This window comes from Hippoglossus stenolepis, chromosome 6 (genome assembly GCF_022539355.2).
Source record: "Hippoglossus stenolepis isolate QCI-W04-F060 chromosome 6, HSTE1.2, whole genome shotgun sequence".
Lineage (NCBI taxonomy): Eukaryota > Metazoa > Chordata > Actinopteri > Pleuronectiformes > Pleuronectidae > Hippoglossus > Hippoglossus stenolepis.
Genome location: NC_061488.1, coordinates 11,287,961 through 11,315,279, shown reverse-complemented (window position 1 = coordinate 11,315,279; position 27,319 = coordinate 11,287,961). Strand labels below are relative to the sequence as shown.

General features: G+C 41.1%; 1 protein-coding gene across 2 annotated transcripts in view; it reads left to right on the top strand.

The window, feature by feature from the left end:
• Positions 1-27,319, top strand: part of cacna2d3a (calcium channel, voltage-dependent, alpha 2/delta subunit 3a) — a 125,155-nt gene that overhangs the window by 48,267 nt on the left and 49,569 nt on the right. For both annotated transcript variants that reach the window (XR_007032785.1, XM_047340260.1), the window contains 7 exons: positions 344-403; positions 11,894-12,056; positions 16,194-16,325; positions 16,986-17,197; positions 18,265-18,339; positions 22,377-22,466; positions 23,156-23,269. Coding sequence is in view for 1 of the 2 variants with exons in the window: in XM_047340260.1 (XP_047196216.1) it covers positions 344-403; positions 11,894-12,056; positions 16,194-16,325; positions 16,986-17,197; positions 18,265-18,339; positions 22,377-22,466; positions 23,156-23,269 (846 nt within the window). In the remaining variant the exon portion in view is untranslated. The remainder of the gene's footprint in view (positions 1-343; positions 404-11,893; positions 12,057-16,193; positions 16,326-16,985; positions 17,198-18,264; positions 18,340-22,376; positions 22,467-23,155; positions 23,270-27,319) is intronic.

Genomic DNA, 27,319 nt, shown 5'->3' with positions numbered 1-27,319 from the left:
GTGTGTGCACATGCGTGTCGTTGAGTGCATGTGTAAAACTGCATGAAGTGATGATGGAGATTGCTGTAGTGGTGTCCAAAGGACCCGAGGCACTCATTACCTTTACTGCTGAACCATTTAGGAAAATAGTCTCTTTTCACAAGATGGCCAAAAGTCTGTCTGCTGTCAGTCTGTCTGCTATCTGTGTCCTCGGGGCTCCAAGGCTTTGGGGTAAAGCCAGCTGTAAAACTACTTTCTGTATAGATGTGTCTGCTGCGCTTGTTATTTTCTTGACCCTCTAATCAATTCACTTTTGTGCTAAGGCTGTGCTATCTCTCTGCTCTCCCCTCCCCCTCCCCTGTAGAGACTGGTGGAGGCAGCAGAGGAAGCCCACCTGCAGCACGAGGAGGATCCAGACCTACAGGTGCGTCTGCTGTTTATTCTGACCATTCTAATAAACTGGTCTATTTCCTGTTCTTGCAAGATCATTTATTAAATCACACTAAAATTGATTCATCCGAGAGAAACCAGTGCTTCTGGGATCAGATGTCAGTGAAAAATAGAAGTCACCCCTTCATGGTTGTATGCCGCCACAAACCAGTCAAGTTGCAGTTTACCTGCATGTCTGCACAGACTTTTATAATGTGTGAAGAGTTTGAAGGAATTTAATAAAATGTGATCTAATTAGTTCATACCTGAGTCCAAGTGAAGGTTTGAGCAATTTCCTCAAAGTATTCTGGGGATATTGCGTTCATTAAAAAAGTGTTTTCTGAAATCACAGCAACCTTGACCTTTAATCCTTGAGACCAAGTGAACATTTGCATGGGCAGACATTAGATATTATACATATTCAGATTGTCTTCAGAATTGAGGTAATTCATCCTCGTATATCCAGAATTTACTCTGTGACCAATTTTCAGTCTAAAATATATAATTATCGATTATTTCTGGTATTTGATTACTGTTATAGTCCTACTCAAAAACTCAACCCATTCTAAACTGTTCCCGGGGAGTTCCACCCTCAGTTTTGCAGACTTGGGCAAATGCATTCAGCTAATCATATCTGCAAACGCACCCCCCAACTCAGCCTCTGCTCTCATGGTTCTGCCTCAAATCCATTTGAGAAGCTTTAATTTTTAGAGTGCAGCTTCGTATTGCTCGTGTGTGTGTGTGTGTGTGTGTGTGTGTGTGTGTGTGTGTGTGTGTGTGTGTGTGTGTGTGTGTGTGTGTGTGTGTGTGTGTGTGTGTGTGTGTGTGTGTGTGTGTGTGAGAGAGAGAGAGAGAGAGAGAGAGAGAGAGAGAGAGAGAGAGAGAGAGAGAGAGAGAGAGAGAGAGAGAGAGAGAGAGAGAGAGAGAGAGAGAGAGAGAGAGAGAGAGAGAGAATAGTGTGTGGTTGTGTGCACTTGCCTGGGTTTGCTGCGCATCGAACCCATCTCAGAACAGAGTTTATTAAAGTAGGAGGAGCAACAACAGTAACTTGACTTTTAAAGAGGACATATGACGCTAAGCCGACTCGGGAGAATTTGCGGCTAAACTACTTTTAAACTCTGTGGTGTGTGTTATGTGTGCCGGTGGCGGTGAGTACGTGTTTACTCTGTCAGCTCTTTAAGACATTACAGTGAATGCCCTGTGGTTTTCTGCTGCCATGGATAATTAAGGAGGATCAATTATTGAACTTCACCACTGACTGCTGTCCAGCTCTGAATCTTTCTCTCGCAGCACTTTTCTTTCTTTTCTTTTTTTTTTTCGGTCACACGCTTGATTCCCCACAACTTTTGCTACTTTTACACATTAACCTTTAACACCTCATCTAGCAAGACCTGCTACCGGTGGGCCTATTCGGTTTGTATGGTCACATTTATTATTTAATGTAGGTAACTAGAGTTCAACAGAAAATGAATTCATAGTTTAATTTATTCTTAAAGCAAAATCTCAAAACATTGTCTGTTTCCAGCTTTGCTAATGGGAGGATATGCTGCTTTCTATTTTTTCCACACTGGCGATAGTTGTGGTCTGAGGCGTTATATATTCAGGGTGTCGGTCTTGTCCTATTTCTTCAAATTTGGCCCAAATGTTCACCTGGACAAAATTAGTATTTAGCCATAACCCAATAATTCATCCAGCAACAATGTCTAATATGATACAATGATGGAAGTGATATCATTTTAATCTTCAAAATGTCAAAGGTCAACTTCACTGTGGCTAGAAAAACACTGCTCTATAACAGCAACACTCAGGAACAGAAGGGAAATCGTGGCCATATTTCACACAACTTGAATGATTGGCACATAATCATGACGCAGTAATTACAGTCAAGATGGTTGTTCATCTTATCCCGAAAAAGTAGCAGAAGGATGTGGTATCGGTCATTTTTTTAACCCTTTTTCTTTAACATCGTGAGATGGAGCTTTTTTGATTTGTTTGTTTTCACTGGTTTCTCAGACAATAACTCATGGATCTTGATGAAAAAAGAAATCATATTTATTCATATTCAGGGAACTGATATCTATGAGTGTGTGCAATTTGGCTCAGCTTGATTGAATCTATGGCAACTGTTGGGCCTTGTCGGAGGTATCTGCACTTTACTGTGCACTGAAGTTCTGATTTGAGTTTTGTATCGTTGTAAATTCAATATCTTTTTTACAAAACCAGACAGTTTATACTGTAGGCCTGGGAATCTTCCTGAGTATTGTTTCACTTAGCAATTAATCAAGAAAATAGAGGCACTTTATGATGAAAATAAACATTATTACTGGCAGATAGGGACAGTTGAAGTGGTGTTCTGTGTAAGAAAATATAAATTAGTTTCTATAATCGGCAGATTAACAGATTTTCACTGAAATGGATGCCTCCCAAATTTAGACAGGATATTACCACAGTCATACAATGTTTAAAAAAAAGAGGATTTTTTTCAACTGTAAAAAAACAACTTCACTTTCTGCTGCCTGACACCCTCTGGAAAATGGATCACGTATTCTCGTGTACCTGTTGATTCAGCCACTGATATCAGCCTGAAAAGAAAATTGCAACATTTCATTGCAAAATTACTTACTAGGGTGTGTGTGTGTGTGCGTGTGCGTGCGTGTGCGTGCGTGTGCGCGTGCTTGAGGGGCAGCGACACTGTGTGGGCTCACAGTGTCGCTTTATGCCAGTAATTGCTTTACACCGATGAGATGAGCCCGGCAAAGCGTCCCTCTGTTTCAGCTTTAATGACACAGCTACGGAGCTGATGGACGGTAAAGAGCTTATAGTGTGTAGTGTAAAGTTCCACAGTGTTGAGGACAGCGTGATGTACCATTATCAAGCATAAATACATTTGTTCAACAACATATTTTATGTATTGTAAATGTAAGGTGACAAAAAACATGGGATTAGCAAATAAAAAAAAGTTGGAAGAGGACGGGATCGGGATAGACGGACAGAGGGACATGATGACAATCTCATGTACCTGCCAGATGCTTGTCGGCCTGGTGCCTGACCATAATGTTAGCATCATCTTAATCAGACATTAACTAACTGGCAGTTGGTGTATGATCCAGTGTTGCCTTATTACAGAGCTCAATCTTTAAACCAGGAAGATGCCCAACATGGAGTTGGTGGGTTGAGTATAGCCCAAAAAAAAGTAGGACGTCACAACACAGATCAGTTTTCCTTTAGTTTTTCATTGACCATATTCATTTTAGCCTCACAAATGTATAACTCCTTAACTGTGGGTCCCTCAGTGATACCATAACAAAATATCTTATAAAATTGTTAATACCACTTTACTGGCATTTTAAGTCAACATCAGCTGTTTTATTTTTTATAAAAAATGTCCCTATATGCTTCGGATGTGCTTCATCATCTCCATCTTTATCATTACCCTGTTCCTCCTCGTTTTCACCACTGCTGCTTCTAACAGCTGCCGATCCACCAGCAGGGTGGAGTCATGGTGTGTAGAATCATGTTATAGTTAAAATTGATGTAATTTAACAAGTAAAATGAGAATTAATATTGTGGCTGATTGGTTCAAATGTAAGATGTTCCATGTTGTTTCCTGACTCCTGTCACAAATCAATAGCAATAATAACAACTATGCTATTGTTCTGCATCTATGTTAGTGTGTCCTTGTTGGTGTGTGTATCTCTGTCTGTGCGTAAACGAGTGTGTGGGTGTGTGTTGGTATTTATCCTTAGTTAAGCAGCTTTGTCAGCACCTCTTAATGTCGCAGCCATTCATTTCTTATTGCTAATTTTGTTTCGAATTGGCGGAGCGTAAAATTAAACATTTGAGCGTTCGTTAGTCGCGATCACAAACAAGCGACATGTGAATATGCATGTGCACTTGTGTGTCTGCACCTGTGTGTTTGCGTGCGCAGCTCTGATGGTGGTATTTCTAATAGAGCTTTTTACTGCACAACATGGTGAATAGACGGCAATTATCACCAGCTGTGCTAAAAATACCACATCCACGCTGTAGGGTGAAACCTCCTCCATCACTATTCGAGGTTTATTATAAAATGTTTGTGTGTGTGTGTGTGTGTGTTTTTTTTTGCCATTGGATACATATTTGGCTGGCAGCGGTTTGATAGGAATTTCCTTATCTATCCTTTCCAGAGCTCCTCTGCTTCCATGTGAAATTGGCACGGTAATCTGCTGCGATTTTCCTCCCTCGCTCTTTTACCCGCAGTGCTCATGTACTGTAAATAGGAAATCAGAGAGCAGCCTCCTATGCCCTCTGCAGCCAGTAAAATCCTTCCTTGGAGGCTGGAGACAAACAGCCAATTGCCAAACCCGATGCTTACTGAAAACGTAGCCCCAGTCTGGTGGGAGCAGTGGGAGAGAAGTGCTTAATCTTTTTTACCCCCCCCCCCCTCTCTGTCACTTTTGTTCTACACTCCTGTCTATAGGGTATTACCATAGAGTGCAGAGAGGTGGCCACATGCTTGTTAGTTTGCCAATGTGCTTGTATTACGACTGGCAAAAAAAAGAGTATTTTTGCTGTCCAGTCGCATGCACGGCCAGTGATGTGAATTCAGGGTTTTTAAGCGGTTTACTCAAGAGTTGGCCTTGACTGCCCAACATGTAGTGCACAAATATACCACACACACACACACTTACACACACACTGCTTCCTCTCACCCACCCACTGCCGACTCCAGACACAAAGATTTTCAAGTTACAGTTGTCCACAAAACTCAGAACCAGGAGTTCAGAGAGGTTCCTCACAGACTGACAGTGTGCTACCTGGGATCAATGACAAAAATTTCCACGCATCATTAAAACACTCAACTCATTAAATTTGTCATCATCATAGGTAAAAACACTGAGAATGAAAGTTGTGGCTGTTGAGGACAAGTCCCTTGAACGACTCTTTGAAAGGATTAATCAGTTTCAGAATAAATAAGTATTTTAATTGAAACATATTCTCATACACTGTCCAGACTAACTTATATATTTATTTCACCAATCTATAGCATAAAGAATCATCAGATCCATAGTATTTGGAAGTCTGAAAAAAAGATTTACACACAATATGATGTTTCCCAGTTTTATTTAGATTAACACTTCTAACAATAAACCTTTAAGAAAACAAATTCAATTTCAACCAGGAAATCAAAGAGTTGTAAATGCTACTTGCCATGCAGCTAAGAATGAAAGCTAAACACTGTTTTCTATAAATCACACTGAGAGAAAAACTGAAAAGGTCATGTCAGTTCCTCTACAGCTGGACTTACTAAGAGAAACCCCCATTCTATTATTTCCTGGGATATTGTACAACAAGAATTGTCTCAAAATTAAAGATGCCTTTATTTTGCTTTAGGATTTCATAAATGTATTGTTAGCATTTGATTTCATGAGCTTTGCTGTGTTACACACACACACAGACACACACAAAAAAGTAAATTCTCCCTTACCTGACACGAGAGAGTCTGTGTCCACTTATCAAATTAATGATTATTTTTTGAAGACGGAGAAAAGAAGCTATGGTGTAATTTTTTCAGAGTGAGTGTGCACAAGGTATAAGATGCTCAAAGAGGGATTTTCAGCACAGCGCACCAGGGAACCCTCACTTGGCCTCTCCTCCAAGTTATTTACTCACTCTGCTGGCTTGTTTACTCACTCAGTACCTGTATCCATGGCCCCCTGGTTGTTTCCCAGTCTCATTTCCACACTCGGGGAGTGGCGTCTTTTCCCATTTTCCCCACCATGAAGAAAGAGTATAAGGAGGAGTGGCGCTGAAGTGGAGATGAGAGTTAAAAGTGAACACCAGAGGGGGGGCCGTCACGCTCAAACACCCCCACCCGCTGTCTCACTCTCTTTTTGCCCCTTGAGGCTCTTGACTCATTGTTGTGCTCGTTGCGAAAAAGGGTATTTATCAAAATCAACAGTAGGTGTTTTTATTTGTATGTGAGCGTATATGCAGGTTGCGCATATATGGTGTTGGTCATAATATCGGAGGCTTTTCAAAAAGAAATCCCAAATGCTTAAAAGAAGAGGCACATGATAAATAAATAAAGGCGCCCACTAGCAACATTGCTCGTCGTAATGGTGTAGCTTGAGGAGACACCCACTGAACTCAAAGTGATCGCAGGGAAATAGCAGTATTTAAAGTCAGCATTAAGTGTGTGCTCTTGACTGTAATACCTTCCTCACTTAGCACTCCCAAAACGATTCTGACAAGTCTGTAGAAACCAGTTAACTGCACATGTCCACGGAAGCACTGAAGCAGGTTTAGTTAGAAAGCTTAACCGACTGAGACCATTTCAAGGTGTTGAAAGCGGAGATGATTTGGTAAAAGGGATATTGTAAGGAGACATATTATATGTTAAAATGCTTCTTATTAAAATATGTATTCCAAAAAAATGTACACTCAGATCTGTGTGTACACTCAATGTACACACAGATTTAAAGATGTGATTAGACAATTATTGTTACTGTATTGTGTATCATGTATGTTCCATTTGATGATCTTCAGTAATGAAGAATGAATCAAGAAGGTTATCATATTATTCTGTGAATTTGAGTTCTGTAATTCACAAATGCACAATTGATGCTGAAGGAACACGGTGAATGACAATGTTGCTGTCCTGTAATAATTTGTATTATTGGTTAAAGCAAAAACAAATAGTTTCAGACCTGATGATGGAACATACCTTTGAATTTTGCTTTTGTAAATACATAAATGTCTGAATTAATAGGCATTTCTTTAAAAACATTTACAAAACTTCATTAACTTAAAGAATTAAATAATTTCCAAATTTACACTTGGGAGATGAAAAGACTTACAGATACAATAAACCCAACAAAAGCCAAAATGAATACATTGCAGTTAAACTAAGGCCAAAAATGGCACGGTAATGTATATTTTGGCCAAATTAAGTCATCTCCCTAATGTTATTGAATACGTTTATTCATACATATCAAACTCAATGCAGCAATGCCAGTTAAAAATCACAAACGTATTAATTCTTCTGGCTCATATTTTGAAATGGGCAATGGGAATGTGCTCCCCCTCCACTAGCCCTCCCCATCCTCTCCCTCCACGTCTGCCCCACACTGAGTGAGTAGGTGCTGATAGTACATGTGCGATCTCTCAGCGTAATGCACTCCAGCGTTAAAGATCAGGTTGTTAACACCATGATCAGGGACTGCATTAGTGGCACTGGGCACTCCTTCACTGTAATGCTGGGACGGCATAATTGACTTACTCAACATATACACACACACGCACACACACACACACACGCACACAAAGGCACGCACATTTCCACCACTGCTGTACACACACAAATCAAATGGTGCTCGGGTTCACGCCTGGATAAACACAACACACACAACACACGCACGCTCACACACTATGCCCCTGCCTCAGCTCACACACCCACACACACTCCCACACTATTGAAACTCAAAGGCTGATGGGTGCAATTTTAATCCAAATTAAAGCCCACATGCTGTGAATTTAAATAAGTCTATTAGCAGACTCATTAACCATTGTTTGTTTTACTTTTTAAACTTTAGTTTATAGTCCCTGTGTTTGAAAGGACTAATGCCTCTGATGGTGTTTTCTCTCTTCTCTGGCTTTTCTCTCACTGTCCTTCAAGACTCTTACATCTGCTCAATTTAAATTGTTCCTACAAATTGAGTCATTAATAACTGTTGTTTTCTGTCTTGGATTTTGAGATCGTACAAGCTTGGTTCTTTGTGTGTGTGTGTGTGTGTGTGTGTGTGTGTGTGTGTGTGTGTGTGTGTGTGTGTGTGTGTGTGTGTGTGTGTGTGTTTACTTTTTTCTTCAACAATGACTTTCTCAGGACCAGTAGACTATTAAGCCCAGTCTTGATGATGCAAAACATAATTTCTGAGGTCTGGTTAGGGTAAAGGGTAAGATGTGTATTTGTCATGGTTAAGGTTAGGGCAAAGTTTTGGTTAAGCACACAAGTCAAAGTCCTAATGGATAGCTGTGCAAACCTGTGTGTAAAATAAATATGCGTGTTATATGTGTTTTCACATGTTTTAAAAAAATACTTTGCTGATTTACTACCTGTGTTTGGGGAAAAATGCTTTGGGTGTAGAGATCTACCTCATTTTCTTATTGTCCCTAACAACCAAACGGATAGACATGAGCTTTAGACCGAGACAGCTTCACAGTTGGCACAGATACAGCTGATAGTAGCTGAACCTTTGCCAATGAGAACTGTATGTATGAGAGAGCCCATAGTAGACAGAGGGTGGTGGGAAACCTGGGGAGAACTGCACACAGCCAGTGAACAATGCATAGAAGGAAAGAAGCTCAGCCAGAGAAGGAAATGGGATAAATCAGGTCGGAGGGAAAGATAGAACAGGTACTAACTAGACAATGGCAGAAAGAGAACAGAGTGAAGACGCAATGGGGTCTGGTCCTCTGCAGGTGCAGTGTATCATGTGTCACAATGTGTGCCTATGTGTGTTGCTGTCGGTATGCCCACATTTTGTGCAATGTTTTTTCAAGTATCTTAGTTGTCAGCTTTTGGTGAGGTTGAGTTAAATTCTGGGATCTCTGCTGCCAAGTGGGGAAAACAGAAAGTTATTTGTCAGTGAGCAAGTCAGACAACATCGGATTCAAGACTTGAAGAGAAAGTTTGCAGTTTCTCCATTTTTCTCACTACACCATTTACAGGAGGGTTTTAATTCCTGCAACCTCAACAGATTTAATCTCATAACTTGTGTCAGTGGCAACTGTTTTCTACTGTTAAATCTAAGGAGGCTAAATGTCCTTGTTCACTCGAATTGCATCAACGTCAAGTTGCAATTTCCTTGAACAAATCAAACCTCATTTTAATCAGGGTAGTGTTGTCAGAGTGTTGTTTTTAGAATTGAGGACGCATTTGACAAATCATATTTTACTTTCAACATTTTAGATTAAGTTTTATCTGTCAATGCATTTACCTTGATGGACTCTTACTTAAATAACAGGAAACAATGTCCAAGAGCAAGTGATAAGTGTCCCTGATTTGGTTGTACAGTTGGGGGTCCCTCAAGGCTCGATTTTAGGACCAAATTTATTTAGTTTATATAATAGTGATCCTTCCCATGCATGCCAAGATGTTAGCCCCCAAATGTGCGATACTGTGAATTTGGATTTAATAGCAAATTCATGCTTCACCCGATCAAGAATTCATCCTGACATGTTATATAATGGCACATGTAAAATCTGTTGGTATCATTGACTCAAATCTGCATTTTAAAATATAAAAAATATTACTAGGGTCACCAGCAATGTTACATTTAATCTGAACGAGCATTGTCCTCATCTGCTTCACAGCTTTTTGTACATACCATGATTTTCCCCATCTGTCTTATTGCCTAACAACTTGGTCACAGGCAGTTGTGACTAAATTCAAATTTGCTCCATAAACAAGTGCTGAAAGTCTTATGTAAATCATGAAAGAATGTAATTGTCTGAAGTTTGAAAAAAATGTACAGTGAAAGACAAGAAACATGCAGTAATTCTTTGTAAAGTAATTTTAAATTTCATGTCCACAAAGGGATATGCTGAGCCAAGTAAAAGAGAAGAGGGGAAATATCGGCAGAAATATGCAACACCCTGCTCCCTCACCTTGAAATGGCAGTGTTCCCCTTGATAAAAGCGCTAATAAGCCTAATCAGGCCTGATTAATTACACTGATAGGCGCTGCATTTGCCAGCCTAATTGATGGCTTTATCTGTGTTTTGCATTAGGCTGAGGGGATGGTGGTTTTCCTCAGGAGGAGCCGGAAAGATTTAGCCCAAATGAAGGTTACTGGTGCGAGAATAGAGAGACGGTAGGGTAGAGGGGTGGGTATTGATTGAAGAATACCGTGGAAAGAGTCAGGTTAAGTAAGTGTGAGGGCAGAAAAACAAGTTTGAGGTTTACAGGCTTTTTAGATATCCGCAAGGTATGTTGACTTTAACAATGTGCGCTGTTTTCCCCGCACAAATAGTCTTTCTCTTTAAACCTGCAGTCTTTTCAGTCTCGCCCATGCCCTCAGACGTCAAAGTCCCAAAAAGTGTCTGTCCCACTGTGAATGATGACACGTGTACTGAGGCTTTGTACAGGACTCTTGAGAATGTCAATTCATTCTTTTTAGAGGCCCTTTCAAACCTAATCTCTTTGTCATTACAAGAGAAATCACTTTTGGCCTTGTGCCATATAATCAGCACTATTCACCTCCAGTAGGAATTTGAAGCAGTGTTGCTGCCGTTCCCACCAACAGTGAGAAAAGTCAAAAATGTTTTTTTATTTAGGGAAATATATATCTTTATCCTTGTCAAGTGTGTTAAACAGAACTATGATGTATTCATTATCACTTCGTTGTTATTATTTCATTGTGGTGAAGACACATCTATTTTAGAGCTCAGCTGTGATCAATTTGAAATGAAAAAAGGTTTTTGTACAGACTTATAAAAGTTATTTTATCAATAGCTATTTCATACGTTGGTAAATAGGTTACAATATTGTGATGCATCATAGGAAAGTCAGTAGTTTATTCGTAGAGCCCACGCTCACTGTTTGCCTCATAGGACTTACAATCTGTACAAGGTGCAGCATTCTCCGTCCTAAACCCTAGACAAAGGGTTTGTTGACTTTGATTTTCAGCCATTGTATGTGTAATATAGAAAAAGAAAAAAGTAGGAATCTGTGTAGGAATCCTGTTAATATGACTGCACCTGTGCTTTTGCAGTGACACACTGTGAACATGTCAAGAGCCTGTTTTTCTGAGACTGAAGTCCACATGATGAACTTGCAGAAAGATAACTCAGATCTACTCCACTGGTTTCAGTGTGTATTGACTTAGTTTGTATGTCTAATTTTAATGTAGATGTATGTGTAGTTATTTTACATGTGAGCAGACAAAAGTACAAATGGGATTTTGGACTGAAATGTCAAATTCTCTTTTCAATCGCAGGAGCATCTTCATCTATTTGTTGTCTTTTGTTCTGCATCAGCTACAGCCTTTGTAGGATGTGCCCCTGTGTGGTATCTCAGACTTCAGAGCTTCTGGGACGCAGGGAGCCATGTGCTCTATATTTATCTAGCGCCATGATTTATTAATAGTCTCCCCAGTATGCGCAGCACTAAAAATACAGCGGAGCCAGAGCACCAAATTCAGCATCTGCAGCTCGGAAGGGAGTGCATGGAGGCTGAGGAGAGATTTGTCTGTTCAGCAGCTTTCCACTGTAGCAACATGCATACATGAGATGATCCATGGATTCCGGTTACCTCAGTACACAAGCTGCTCTCTGACTCAGCACTTAGGTGACTCAGTCATCCTGTATAGTAATAACACAAGTTGAATATGCTGAAACTGAGATACACAACCCTTATTGAGGTATTTGGTCTGGCATTGTGTGTTCGATTGTGTTTAATCTCACCTTTGTTGCCTTCTCTCCCTGTATTCTCTTCTCATTTCCAGTATGAATACTTCAATGCAGTGCTGATCAATGAGGTGGATGAGGAGGGGAACAGCGTAGAGCTTGGAGGAGAATTCATCCTGCAACCCAATGACCACTTTAACAACCTGTCAGTCAACCTCAGCCTCAGCACGGTCCAGGTACCCACCAACATGTATAACAAAGGTACGTCCAGCAAGAAAGGTGTTAGAAATACAAATGTGCAGAAAAGGTTTGACACCATGACAATATCCTTTTGCTGAATCATTCGGTCATTTAGATAATGTAGATGATTGAAATCCTCTGAAATGAACATAGCTCAGTACAGTAGTAAGTGTGGGTGTTGGTGCACATGGATGTAGGCCTGTGTCAGGAGGAGGATTTGAGTTCATTAACTCTAACTCTGCGGATCATCTCTACCACACACTGACTTAATTAGCAGTTGAATAATCGGATATTCTGCTGATTTACCATCCACTCAAGTCCGACCAATCAAGTCACGGCCTTGTACAATGCTCAGTGGACAGAGTGAATGTCATGTCGGCTTAACCCAGCTGGAGAGAGAGAGAGGGAGAGCAAAAGAAGGAGAGAGTAAATGAGAAAGAAAGTAGGTTAATTACAGCTGTGTGGAAAAAGGAGAAAATGCAAGACAGTGAGAGTGACGGGAGGAGAGTGAATAAAGTGGAGAGGAATTGAATGAAAGTGCTCGGAGAGCGAGGTTGGCGGGCCGGCAGAGCGGCACAGGGAGAGGAAGAGTCATTTTGATTTGATTCAGGCAAATGAGCAGAAATGCATGTGCACATGTGCATGCACAGATATGCACTCTCACACACACACACACACACACACACATACGCATGGTCACAGATCACTTTTGGGGACATTACATATACTTGCATTGGTGGCATTGCTGAAAATTATCTCCAAACGTAGCCCATGACAACTTTAGATGTTTTTGATCTGCAGGTTGGGTTTGTTCACAGTAACGTGCAGTAATTACATAGCTGGGACAACAGGGAGCATGTTTGTGTACTCTCACTGTGCAGAAAGGGTCTGAGAGGCCTGGTTTGGGGCAAGGAAATGATTCTGTGAACATTTCTTTAAAGCATGGGGAACATTTTCATTTACTGTGAATTATTTTGTATTGGAATTAATTTGGTTTAAAGGTTTGCCCAAGTAGTACCACAGAAGGGCTACTGTTAGCCTCGTGAATGACAAATCTGAACTCTTCTATATGACATTGCTGTATGACTGATGTGTAGTCAATACAGTGTGGTTGCTTTCACCCGAGAAGTTAGTGTGGGTGGTTTTGCAATAGGTGTTGGTAAAAAGATGAGCAATACATCAAAGGATGTAAATACTGCCCAAAACAGTGCCCATGAAATTATAACAATATTAGACAAAATTCGACACCTTCATGAGCAAACAGGAGGTCAACCCCATTAATAGAAAGTGATCTACCAATAATCTGCACTTGAATATACATGCTCAGCCAATGAAGTCATGGAACACTTGCACAGCCATGTTGGAGGCACCTTCCAATCAAATTGTGCAAAATATTCGATCAAATCCCGTATTTGACGTACATGTAAATAGAGGTTCTGCCTGATATCAAATGTTAAAACCAGCCTGGAGAGAGGAGGCAGGGGCAGTTTGTGAAGCTGTTGTGTGGTCATCTGCTTGTGGAGTTTTATTTCATGTGCACTTGCTGTTAGCATTGCATGGACAGCTAGCATAGCACATTAGCATGGAAGCCACATGTGTCACTGGGAACCTGTGATAAGTTGTTGATGTTATCACCCCAGTACCAAGTGTTAGGCACAGCCATCATCAAGCGCATACCTCCGGGTGGGGCGCTGTTCATTGGAAGCCTCCTGTGTAAACACTGTGGTCTCGCTGATATGAACGGAGCAGCTGCGTTTTCCTCACACGAACTACATCATCGTCATCTGAAGCTTTTCTTTATGCTGCCGAGGTGTTGGCTGTAGCCTGTGCACTTCATAAATGGTTCGGTGGCAGCAGTGATGAATTGGAGGTTGAGTCCTTGATAGCAGAAAGCTTTGTGCCCCCAGAGATTAATCGCAGGAGGAATGCACCTCATCAAACATCCATCTTCCAAACTTCCGTCCTAAGCAAAACGCCAGCTCCCACGATCAGGCTTTATGAGGCTACATGACAGGATCATGTACCACGGCTGCATTGAACCCACGCTCACGTTAACGGCAGGTCGATACACTCTAATGTCCGTATACGGTACTTACATTTATAGTCTCTGACACGAAGAAGTGTCCACATGAGCACACGCACTCACTCATACACACAAACACACATTGCTCCTCACCTCTCTCCTGTTTCTACTCCTCTTGTTAGAACCATCCCCCCATAATCACCGTAAGTAACCAAATAAAGATGGATTCAGCTTAGATCGCTCGGAGTGGTGCAGTGGGAAATCAAGACACTTCTACTTTTTAATCTGAGAACACGGCTGTGTGTGTGTGTGTGTGTGTGTGTGTGTGAATGTAATGATATGTGAATCATTCGAGCTCCTTTGATAAGTTTAAATTAAGGACTGCATTAGTTGAGATGAATTTAAATGACAGCTTAGGGGGAAAGCAGGGCTCGTACCTTCTCCCTCATCATGATGAGTTGAGATTGTAATAGACACTCAAACTGCACCAGAAGAAACTGTATCGCTGTGTAAATGGAGCCTGGATCACATCCAGCCTCCTTGAGACTTCACTCCGTGGAGGTGGATAGGTGTTTACTATCAGGAGGGGGCTGTAGGGCGCTAACTTCCAGAAGACTAATTCAATCATGGCTTATTGGCATGACTGTTGACAGCAGAACAATGTTGCCAGTATAGGAGATGATGGGAAATCTGTTATCTCCTTTTCTTTCTCCCTGTCCATTAGGTGCTTCTCTGTCTGTCTGTCTATGAGTGATTTTCTGCCTGCGTTTCCCGTCTGCCCTCCTGGATTCTCTTTTTTTTTTTTTATCTCTCTGTGAAGGCTTTTGTGTATCCGTCTCGCTGTATGATTGTCTGTCGGCTCATCCCTTTCTACTTCCATCTTCCCTTCTGCGCTCCTGAGCCAAGAAAAATTGTGGTAGTAAGCAGCCGTAATAAGCTTGGCTGTCTGGTTGTGAAACAGTTACACTCATTTGTCTCTTAGTCTGTGAAAGGAAAACAAGCTCAAATGATTGGATATGCTCCACCATCTATTACAGTCAGGTTGGAGAGAATTAAAAGGAAAAAGCTAAAGGTAGAATATACAGTCTCACACTGTATGTTACATATGTGCACACATCAATACTGCCCTACAAAGGCAGAGAGAAGTAACTACAGACATACTGGAGCATATAAAAAAAGAAATGGTTTGGCTGGCCGACTGTGTAACGCATACAGAGCTTCTAATGCCTTTGTTTTATACCTTTTTTTCTATTAAATGACAATCTCAAAGAAGATTTGCCCCAACACTCAGGGGTTAAATTGGACTGGAGCTTGCCGGAGCTGAGCTGTGCAAAGCAAGACATCAAACATCCACTCAGGGCAGGAGGAGTTAAACTAAAACAAGCAGCTGATCGGTTCTCGACAGTCTGCCGTGACCTGAGGGTCATTTGTGAGGATATGACAAACAGGAATAAGTTGATGGATGCCATCTATCAAGTATTACTCGTATCTTACCTGTGCATGATGGTAACCTCACTGAGCTGCTGCAGCTCGCAGGTATGTGTGTCCACAAGCTGCTACTACCATACAGCCTTACCGAGTTTACCTCAGATAATGGCCGTCAATAACAAAAATCATACATGAACTGAATTACCCACATGTGAGTTCATTATATCATATAATAGGCTCATCACAATGGAATTAGTAAGTTTTAGTGCGCCCAACTTAACTGTGAACCCAACAGCTGAGGTGGAGTTATTGTGTTTTAGCTCCATCTTTTATCTACTGCAAATAAAAATGCTGTTTTCAAAACTAGATTTTCTAAAGTCTGAGCTGATACATGTCTGAGCTTAATTCTGTCCAAACACTTTGGCAGAATATTCTGCAGTCTTTCTTATTCTCTTTTATCTCTCTTATTCCTTTTCTGTCTCCTCATCTTGTCCCTAACATTTGCCTGCATCTCTGTGTAATGAATCGGCCCTGATAGTGATCTGTGGAGGCGCAGTGTGTGAAATGATATGACTGGATGAGCGGCCACTAGAGAAAATCTGTTTCAACCTCCTGGACTGTACAAGGCTGCATTAAAATAGTGCCACTTGTCTCCTCTTCACACTTGTCTTTCACCCTGCATATTTTGTCTCTTTTTTCTCTTTTAGATTCTGCAATTGTCAACGGTGTGTTCTGGTCTGAGGCCTTGAATAAAGTGTTCGTGGATAACTTTGAGAGAGACCCATCGCTCATATGGCAGTACTTTGGCAGTGCTAAAGGATTTTTCAGGCAATACCCAGGTGAGTGGATGGGTAGTAGGTGTGTGTGTGTGTGTGTGTGTGTGTGTGTGTGTGTGTGTGTGTGTGTGTGTGTGTGTGTGTGTGTGTGTGTGTGTGTGTGTGTGTGTGTGTGTGTGTGTGTGTGTGTGTGTGTGTGTGTGTGTGTGTGTGATGGCCCATTGTTATTATCCTAAAGCTACTCCAAAGTTTAACATTTGGTTTATTCAATGCCTCAAACTTTCTGTCTACTTAATAAACGGTCCCAATAAAAACCGCTGACTGTGTTCTGTGAATACATGGGAAAAGTTTCAAGAAAGAAATGTTGCTGTTGAATTCTTCAGTGCTTTGAGCAAATTACCTCTATTTTTACTGGGCCACCAGCATAAATCTCAAATCTCTATCTGCCTGGCTAGATACCACTAAAACTAAAAGTAAGAAAACGTGTATTTTTGGGATGTGGTGGAGGGAGCCATAAAAACAGCTGTTTTAGAAACAATCAGTTGTGACAGAAGAAGCAGTGCATTTTAGCAGAAAGCCTTTGAGGCTCAAGAATGAAACTTCCTGGCCACCTTTTTGTACAGGTTCTACAATGATGCCGTTTTGTTTTTCCTTCTGTGCAAATCATGCAACTTCAGCACTGTTGCAAATTGATCGTCTTTGACATGTGTGATGCTCTTCAAGGAATCAAGTGGAAGCCAGACGAACACGGGGTCATCGCCTTCGACTGCCGTAACCGGAAGTGGTACATCCAGGCTGCCACCTCCCCGAAAGACGTGGTGATCCTGGTGGATGTTAGCGGCAGCATGAAAGGCCTCAGGCTGACCATTGCCAGACAGACGGTCTCCTCCATCCTGGACACTCTTGGAGATGATGATTTTTTCAACATCATCGCTGTGAGTCCACACAGATGTATACACACACAGCTGTAAGGGAGGGGGGTACATAAACTACTCAAACTCTATGTTTCTGTAGAGTCAGAGATGCACAAACACAAACACAAACACACACACACACATGAACACAGGCCCACATCCTCTCCCCCTCAGATCAGAGCCAACACTGGAACGAATCAGCTTTCTCTTCTGTCACGCTCACAACCAATTAGCAGTCGACTGAATGAAGATTTGAATTGCAAAAGAGACAGTTATGATTGGATCCCGCCTCGGGCACCCAAACCATTGTTATCGCATCTCAGTGTGATGAAACTCCATTCGTGTGCATGTGTGAGTGTGTGCGAGCGGCCATGCACTCGCACGTGTGTGTGTCTGATGCTATTTTACATCAAAAACTTAGCGAGTCACTTTGCCAGCCTCCGTTCTCTTCCTCCGGAGAACAAAGTCTTCATTATCACTTGATATCATAATCATGTTATTTTGAAAATTGTTCTTTTGAAAAATGGCGGAAAAAGAGGATTTAGACAATCAGGCGGAAACATATTGTTTTCCCCAAACCCTTGAAAGGGTTGTCACTTTAACTCATAATCCATTTGCTCTCCTGTCTTTTAATTTGTGCTACTTTTGCTATGTTACCTTGGAGGACTGTTGTAGGGGGGGTTGGGGATTTTGTGTCTGCAGTGTCAGTGTTTCATGCTGCAGTACACACACACACACAACACGCTCAATCACTCACAAAGACAGAGAGATGACAGACAGATGTATATGTACCTACACAGATTAGGGGAGAATTGTGGCTTTGGTAGAACACACTCTCATTCTCGTTCATTGGCTTTGAAGTCTGAATTATACTTTTGCATTGAATGGTGAGTACTATCACAGAACAGCAGCCTCTGAGCACATTGTGAACTGTGTGCAAAGTGTGCACATGCGTGTGTGCTTTGCATCAAGATGAGTGACGTTTTTGAATTTGTATCACCTTGAGTTGAATATTTCTATATATAGCACACAGCACATTTAAAGCCATTACTGTCATTGCTTTAATGATTCCACCTTTACCTTTCCAGTACAATGAGGAACTTCATTACGTGGAACCGTGTCTGAACGGAACTCTGGTCCAGGCAGACGTCCCCAACAAAGACGTGAGTCTTTCTTTCCTTGTCTCCCATCACGTCCGCATGTGCAGTCATTTAAAATTCATTGATTGACTGAAGCCTCGGCCGGGCTCAGGGTGACCTCAAGAAAAAAAAGAAAGTCAGAATGACATGCTTAGCTTAAAATTTATTTTCATCTAGTAACATCATTAATCTATACAGTTATGTTTTGTACCAAAGCACCAACAATTCAAAAACTGAAATATCTAAAACCAAAATATACACGAGAGCATAACATAAAAAAATAGTATATAATATATTGTCTATAACAGGGCTCCAGACTTTTTTCATCACCATTGTGGAACTGTCAATAAAATGTATAAACTATTTCAATAAAAAAATTGTTGGCTTTGTTATTAGCATCTGTAGTTGTAAGTGGGTACAAGCATATAAATAGGATATAAATGATTACGGTTATTTGGCTTTGTAAAAATACAATGGTTTTCGATGAACAAATCCAGTAATAAAAGATTTAAGCTACCTCAACCTCAGGATTTGTAGGGCAACTCGGATTTGATGCAGCTAATAGTGTTTAACCAGCGAGAACCTTATGTGGGTAATGTCGGTGCCAGGTTTTGAGAAAGAAGGAGACAGAATGAAGTGATAAAAAGTGATAGCTCTTGTTCTGCTGCATCAGTTTTTATTACTTTCTTAATGCTGAATTAGTGGAGCGGCATCAATATTTCCATGTTAAATGGTTTTGGAAAATGTTGCGTCTGCGCTTGACTGTATTTATTTGTACGTATGCTAATTGCACTTCAGGATGTTTTCATCAAGACGGCAAATGTGATATATAGCCTGATTGCCTTCTTTGCGTGTGAGTCTCTGCTCCTCTCTGGTGTCTACACTACAGGCTCCATCTCCAGGTGCCCATTAAATATTCCATCACTGGCAAATTCTTTAAAATTCCATCTAGAAATGGAATTGCTAACCTCCATTAGGCCAGGTCAAATCTTCGGGATGCAGCTGTGTACTCTCTAATGCATGGACCACGTCCCGTGTGCCATGTGCAGAACACGCTGGAATGTGCACCTGTTGGTGTTTAAGTTAGTTTCTGTTTATTTGGAAAAAGAGCGTTGACCTCGGTGTAGACTTATGCATATGGATTAGCATTATGTGTTTAATTCCAGATGGTAGTTTAATGTAGCGCGAGTCAGCCAGCTCAGAGGGGAAGGCAGTCTGCACTTGTAGATAAGGCTAATGTCTTTTACTTGAGCTGGGGGCAGGAAGTGACTGTCACACTGGAGACTTAAACTCACTGATCTGTCTTTGCGGAATCTGTTATTTCACACCCAAACTTCAACTGGGTCATAAATACCTGTTGTCAAGCTTCCAAGGGATACACATTCATCAGGCTTTATCACCGCAAGTAGCTATTTGTCTAATTACACTTGTCAACTGCAGGGAAGTGGAATCCATCCTGTCTAATTATCGCTCCCTTATGCAGCAGTTCCAGCGAAATATTTAGAGCCTTTTGCTTCTTTTCGCATTGAAACTCTGCATCAGAGATTTACCTGATTGGACACAACAGAACCATGTGAGTTTTAGTGACGTAGGTTCCACTATGGACAGTTTTATCGGATTCTGTTTCAGAAAATCAGTGCATGAGGTATAAGTAATGGATTTGCAGGTAAAATGATATCAACAGTGTCTTGGTTAGAACCCAGATAGCATACAGATGTGGGCCACTTCTGGCAATGATGCAGCCCTTCTGGACTTCATGTGGCCTTAACAAAATGGATGTGAAATAGCAAACGTGGCTCAGGTATCCGGAAATGAATGTGGGCCTTTTTTGGCAAACATGCGGTGCTCGCAGCCAGATGTAATCTGGATGTGAACCTTAAGTGGCCTGGTTGGTAAGAGGTGTATATGGCCCAAATAGCACAAAACAAAATATGGGCCACTTTTGGAAACTTTGGTTGACTTGTGTCGTTGCTATGGTTTACTTTTGGCCAAGACTTGGCAAACAGGAGCAGACCGCTGAAGTGCCATCATTCAATGTGGTATGTGGGCCCGATGATGTGTTCGGTGTTTGCCAAATCTGGGCCAAAACAATTTTGCTATGTGGGAACACGCTGAGTATGGTCAAAATCTTTTAGACATTGAGGTAAAACCACTGGTGGGTCATAAATCCCCCTTGTTTTCTTGGTCTTAACCTCGACATCTTTACTGCAAATTTCTAAATTTGACATCACATTTGATCAAGCACAACTTGTTGATCCATTTTCGCAACAGGTTTACTCACACCCCCACACACTGTTCACTTTTGCCCAGCAAACCCAATTGTTCTCTTCCATGCATAAGCCTCCTTGATGACATAAATAACTTGCCATTTAAAACCAAAACCTTCAGGCATCAGCAAGCCGCAATTTAAGATATTTTTTGTTCATTCATTATCCTGCCCCTGTGGCCAGGCCTCATTAAACTGCACGCTGTGATCGTTTTTGAGTATAAAAGGTGTCTGCAGCATTGAAGGGTTTGATGTCCAATGTACCGTGGATGTCTGAGCCTCGTCGTGCAGCACATGAGGTTGAGCACTTTCAGTATTGCATGCACACACGGACACGCACACTTTTTCTGAATCTGCCACTTCAGTAAACTGCTGCTACAGGGATTGAGCATAGCCTGCATGCTGTGCTGAGACAAATCTCTTCGATCTTTATTCACGTACTTACAGACACACTAACACACATTCACACACCTACACACACACACACACACACGCACACACACACACACGCACGCACACACACACACACACACACACACACACACACACACACACACACACACACCACAAGGTAAAGTTTTTCCTTGCTCCAGGGTACAGCCTTTTGTGGGAACCGATTAACCCTTTTTAACCACATCAAAGTAAAGGTTCTTTTTACCATATGGGGGTGTTGTTGGGAACGCTGGAGGTTGTTTTTGTGCACATATTTATTTGTGTGTTGCTGCCGCCTATGCCTGCATGCGTGTGTGTGTGCGTTCTGAGTGCATGTTTTGCACCCAAGTGTGCAAGCCCTGGCATGGCCTTATGCTGCTCAAGCCTCCTACTGTGTGTTGAGAGACTTTCCTCCTCCCCTCAGTAAGAAGCAGAAGACTGGAGGAGATAAATGTAGAGGGAGCCAAAAGGAAAGGAAGAGAAAGATAAGAGAGTGATGAGAGGATGACGGTGTAGGTGGGGCCCAGCTCTAAATTATTCCTGGATCTTAAAAAAGTGAACGTCAGAGTCATATCCTTTATATAACACCTCATTTGTCACCAGTAGTATAGCAGCGTATGCGAGAGGGATGTTCAGAGGAGGGAATGTTTTTTACAGGTAGATGGATAGAAGAAATTATTAGAATTCCACCAACTGGATCTGAATAGCTATAAATAGATTGAATTGTATAATACACTGTGTGTGTGTGTGTGTGTGTGTGTGTGTGTGTGTGTGTGTGTGTGTGTGTGTGTGTGTGTGTGTGTGTGTGTGTGTGTGTGTGTGTGTGTGTGTGTGTCCTCTAGACTAATAATAGCACTAATAATGAGACATACTCATGAGACCCGTTAGGTTGCTGACAACATTGAGCTCATCATTAAATATTGTACACTCCACTTTGAACACAAGTGCACGTAGACGCGTACACACGCAGGCACACACACACATATGCATACATACTGTAGAGGAAATGGTTGACAGCTAGAAGGATACGGGGGGAAATCTGATCAGTTTTTGGTACAGGATGTGACATTTCACTCTCAGATAATGTGACAGTTTGCTGCAGAAACTGGCTCAGTGCTGTGTTAAAGAGGATGTCGGTTCACATGCAAATTATTCTGTATAGATATTATTTTGGGTGTTATAAGAGAACAAAATCAATATCTTTGCATTTTCATCCTTTAACTGTGGCTATACGGTCGCCATAACAATCAATAATGACTTCTCTTGGTGTCACCCTCTCTCTCTTTTTTTTTTTTTTAAATCGCTCGTCTCTTCTCTCGTCACCGTTGTCATAACGACCTCTTCCCAAACTTTACTCTTCCAGCACTTCCGGGAGCACCTGGACAAGCTGTTCGCTCAAGGCATTGGTATGTTGGACATAGCTCTGACTGAGGCCTTCAATCTTCTGAGTGACGTAAGTAACACACTCATGCATTATCACACACACACACACACACACACACACACACACACACACACACACACACACACACACACACACACACACACACACACACACACACACACACACACACACACACACACAGAAAGCAAACGGTTTCATGTACAAAATTAATGAGTGCACCGTAATTAATGGATAAATGAACAGAATCATGCAAAAACCAAGTAAACAAGACACTTGACGACTCAGGTTGCTGGTTTGATGTCTCATTATGAACAAGCAACTAATCAAACACTCACATGCACACACATTGACCATCCCTTTCTAAAGCCTCATATTTCAATAATAAGTATCGAGCAAAGGTACATGGTAATTACACATTTCTCCATTGTGCCTAATGACTCCTCTCTTTAATCTTAGAGGGGTGATACACTCTCTTAGTGTGAGCGAGTGTAGTTTGTGTGTACAGGAGAAAGAATATGATTTGTATTCCACTAGCTTGCTGATCGCTTCCATGACGTGAATTTATGTCATGTAAAGGAACATGACGAGCTGAAATAAGAAGGAACTAGATTAGCCGTTTGGTAAGGGATTGAAAAAAGTAGACTTTCAACTTCTGTGAATTTCTGTTTGGATGAAAGAGAAGCTTTGGTTTGTTTTGTTTACCTGCGCTAACGTCTCCTCTCCACCTCCGTCTCCAGTTCAACGAGACTGGCCGGGGCAGTGAGTGCAGCCAAGCCATTATGTTGGTGACAGATGGGGCAGTGGACACGTATGATGCCATCTTTGCCAAATATAACTGGCCAGACAGGAAGGTAATGTATTAAACACACACACACACACACACACACACACACACACACACACACACACACACACACACACACACACACACACACACACACACACACACACACACACACACACACACACACTGCACTTATTCTGCAATTGTGTTCCAGGGCAGTTGTATAGTGAGGTCAGCTGAGCTCTATTTCCTCTCATAACTTGTTCACAATTTCACTGAACTAAGACCGTGTATTGCAATGAAGAGAGAACACTGGAGAGCAGTGGACTAATGCATTACTGTGGCTGTGGATCAATGACTCTATTGGGAATGAGCTGTCAGGAGAAGGAGAATCAGGACAGTATTTTAAAAGGGAACCAAGAATCAGTTGAAATCTATTTTAAATAAATCAATCAACAGAAATAGTGAGAAGGATCATGTTTTAAGGAGTTAAGGCGAGGGGCGTTGTGATACCCGGCTACTGACGATAATCATATCATATAAATAAATATATATACATTTAATTATTAATATTGGTTTAAAGATAGACACATGTACTTATATCATGTGAATCAATCAATTTCTCTCTATAATTAATACTTCTGCTCTATGTGATGAGCAAAACTCATCTCTACCTCTGTCTCTTTCTTGTTGACTGTCAATTCACTTGGAGTTTGAACTGAGAGTCACATTCACAACCCTGGAAAACGAAGGTCAAGCAGAAACTGATATGTTCTGTCAGTCTACGATCTCTGCTATGATCACTCTGAGCACCTTTGATCAATGAGATCATTTACTATCTGCATGACCCTAGTAGGTATAGCAGATACTTTTGTATATTTCGTAGTATTTTAAACATTTACCAAAAGTATTTAAACAAAAACTCTGAAAAGTGAAAGTATCGTTATTGTGAATTATTTTGGGCACGATAATCATTTAGTAAAAAAATTTGATCTTGTCACAGCCATTTATTTGGGCTTTTATTACAATTTATATATATCAATGTAAGTGTAGTACATCAGATATTGGTAGAAATGGACAGTTCCTAGATACTGAACATCTTGCAAGCATGATCACCATAACAAAAAGCATCTGTGTTGTGCATATGAAAACACAGTTTGCTGTTCTGTTGTCATATTTCAAAACATGCTTTTGACAAGCAGAAGGTATTGAGTGAGCCCAGATTGGGGTCCTTTCTAAAACGTGAGTTAAGTATGGCCCTGTCTCTGAGGTCGGAGCTGTCTCTCTGCTGTCCTGCAAGGTAATTGTGGTGCTCCACTGACAGGCCATGAAATGAAATGGGAGGAGAGTGGGAGAGAGGAGATGGAGGGCAAGAAAAAAGCTTATTCTTAGGTCATTTTCCTTCGTAAAAGGGAAAAGAAAGGCTGCAGGGTCTTCGTCCTTAAAAGGCTGAGGATAGACATACTAAAGGCAGTTATACGGTCACATCCTGAGCTTATATACGTGCATCAAGTGCAAGCTTCCATTGCCTCACATATTTTCCAATTCCCATATTGAGTCTGTTTGAACACATGTTTATGTACATTAATATAATGCATTGATATTTACGGAATGCCCGTACATAGATGGATTTTTTTGAGTTTGTCAAGCCATGATGCCTTGGAAAATATTTCACTGATGAGCCACAACAGTAAAACCAGTTACCTTTTTTACTCAGATATTCTTCCCACCCACACACACACACACACTCACTCATGCGCACACACATGCTTTTGCCTCAAGGCTGTACAGCAGTGAGCAGAGAGGGGACAAGGCTGCTAGATACTTCCATATAAAAGAAGCCCCGCTGATAATAGAAGTCTTCAGTCTTTGTCAGTCCCTCTCTCTCTCTCTCTCTCTCTCTCTCTCTCTCTCTCTCTCCGCCGCTGGGGTTTAATGGTTTCTTTCTAACCAGCTTTATAGCTTCCCCAGTCTGTAGCGTCACACTGGGCGTATGAGCATGCGTAGGAAAACCTGAATGCAAATAAGTTTCTGAATATCAGTGTGCGGATCATGTTTATTCCAAAAAGCTACAGAGATAATGAGATCGTAAAGGAAGCGATGCCATGAAAAACTGCTGAAAAGTCTAAAACACTGTAAAACTTCAAATACTTTCTATAATGAGTTTTTCTTTCATGATACACCAGTGATTACTTTTAGAGATGTACTGTCACACATTACAGATAACAGAATTTTGTAGATAATGACTCAGACGTTATTTTGCATTTGTCTTAACTTTTTGTAGCGTGACCTCAAAAGCTAAAATACAAATAACAAACTGAATACGAAGAGTTTAAATGTCGTACTCCCCAAAGACCTGTCTTTGCTCTGTGAAGTTTAGTGCATTTACAGGCTTGCGTGGAAATCTGATGTCCCAGATAAGTCATAAATACATACTTCCCTTCTAGTTTGCTTTCAGGTGCCCACACACGTGTATGCAGCCACACACGAAGCATAAACACACATAAACGTGGACATATTTGTACACCCACACTTACAAATGCAACTACAAAAAAGACACATTCTCAGCCAGCTGTGCTTGAATGATGCCTTGTGATGCTGTTCCCAGTTTATTTATCAACGTGTACAATTTGTGTTTTGTGATTGGAACAGTCATATTTGTGTTTGTGTCTGTGTTTGACTAAAATACAGTTTTGTTCTTCTTTCACCTCAGGCCATTGCAAACACTTGTCAGTAAAGATAAAATATATGAAGAAGCTGAAGTTGAATTTTGGCAGAACAGAACCAATGCATACAGCCTGAAAACTATTTTAAAGCTCCATATAAAAATGGAAATTGGAGGGGACCGGTCTGTCGTGGCACCAAATTCCTTTAGCCACCTGAAAGTGCAGACACCTGAGCTAATTCACCACTGATCTGCTGAACGACAGACAGAAACGTGTCAATCCATAACAAAACCATCAACCTGTAGCAAAACCTAGATATAGTGTTCAAAGATAGAACTGATTCCTGTATTAATTCTACTGTACCACCAGGTAAAGGAAAAACTGTATGTGCATGCAAAACAAGCTAGACCATGGGGTCTAAAGGGGTATTTGATGAAATAGTATCAGAGTAAAAACATCATCAGAATCTTTCCAGAGACTCTTAAAGTTGGGTTTGTACTAATTAAGAAGTGTTGGGTCACCAGATAAAAGTTGTGGTGGAACAAAAGCAGATATCACGATAAGGAATTTAATTAGAGGCAAATGATAGATGAAAAAGATAAGTCAGTAAAGGAGAAATAAAATTAGCCGCTGATTTAAGAAAGTGTGCAGCTTAAGGTTATCTGGATTTGTGGTGGAAGTCCAAACAATCAAAATGATTGAAACTGAAAGGCTTACAAACAGGTGATGATAGAAAATATGTTTTGTACAAAGTCGTCACTTTGAATTAAAGCAGCTTTTGTTTTGCTCAAACCAAACTGTGCACTTTAAATGGATGAGACAATTAGAGATAAGCCAAACACTATAGCATTCATTCTATGTGGGGTTTTCCAATTTAGGAATCAGCCTTATTTTCTACAAATCAAAACAACTAATATCAGGAAACACCTCCCACAAAATATTTAATATAACCCTATATAATGCAGAATGTAGCCTACACAGAAGAACTGTATGAACTGTTACATGTTAAAGTGTAAATAAATACATATATTCACATATGGATACTTATAGAACATGAGGGCAGAGCATGTGCGTCAGCCTGAAACTTGTCGGTGCATCTGTGCGTTCATAGGCACGTACAGATGTGTATACTTGCATGTCTATGCATTTCTATTCTTGCCTGCGTGTGTATTTTTATTCCTGCCTATATAAAATTTGTGCAGTCAAGTAGGTTGAAGATCGCATGCAGTAGCCAGAGCCCCTGCCTTCTCCATTTTACTTTACTCAGCCGTAAACCTCGTCCATATTTCATAACCAGCCTGCCATATTTTGACCCAGTCTTGGTTACCAGTGAAGTAAAACACACACAAGCACAACAAGACGTCCCCACTGTGACACCTCTGAACCAGAGCGCCACACGGGGCGGTTACGATGATGTCGTCTCTGTTGTGTTTTCCTGTCACTCCGGCAGA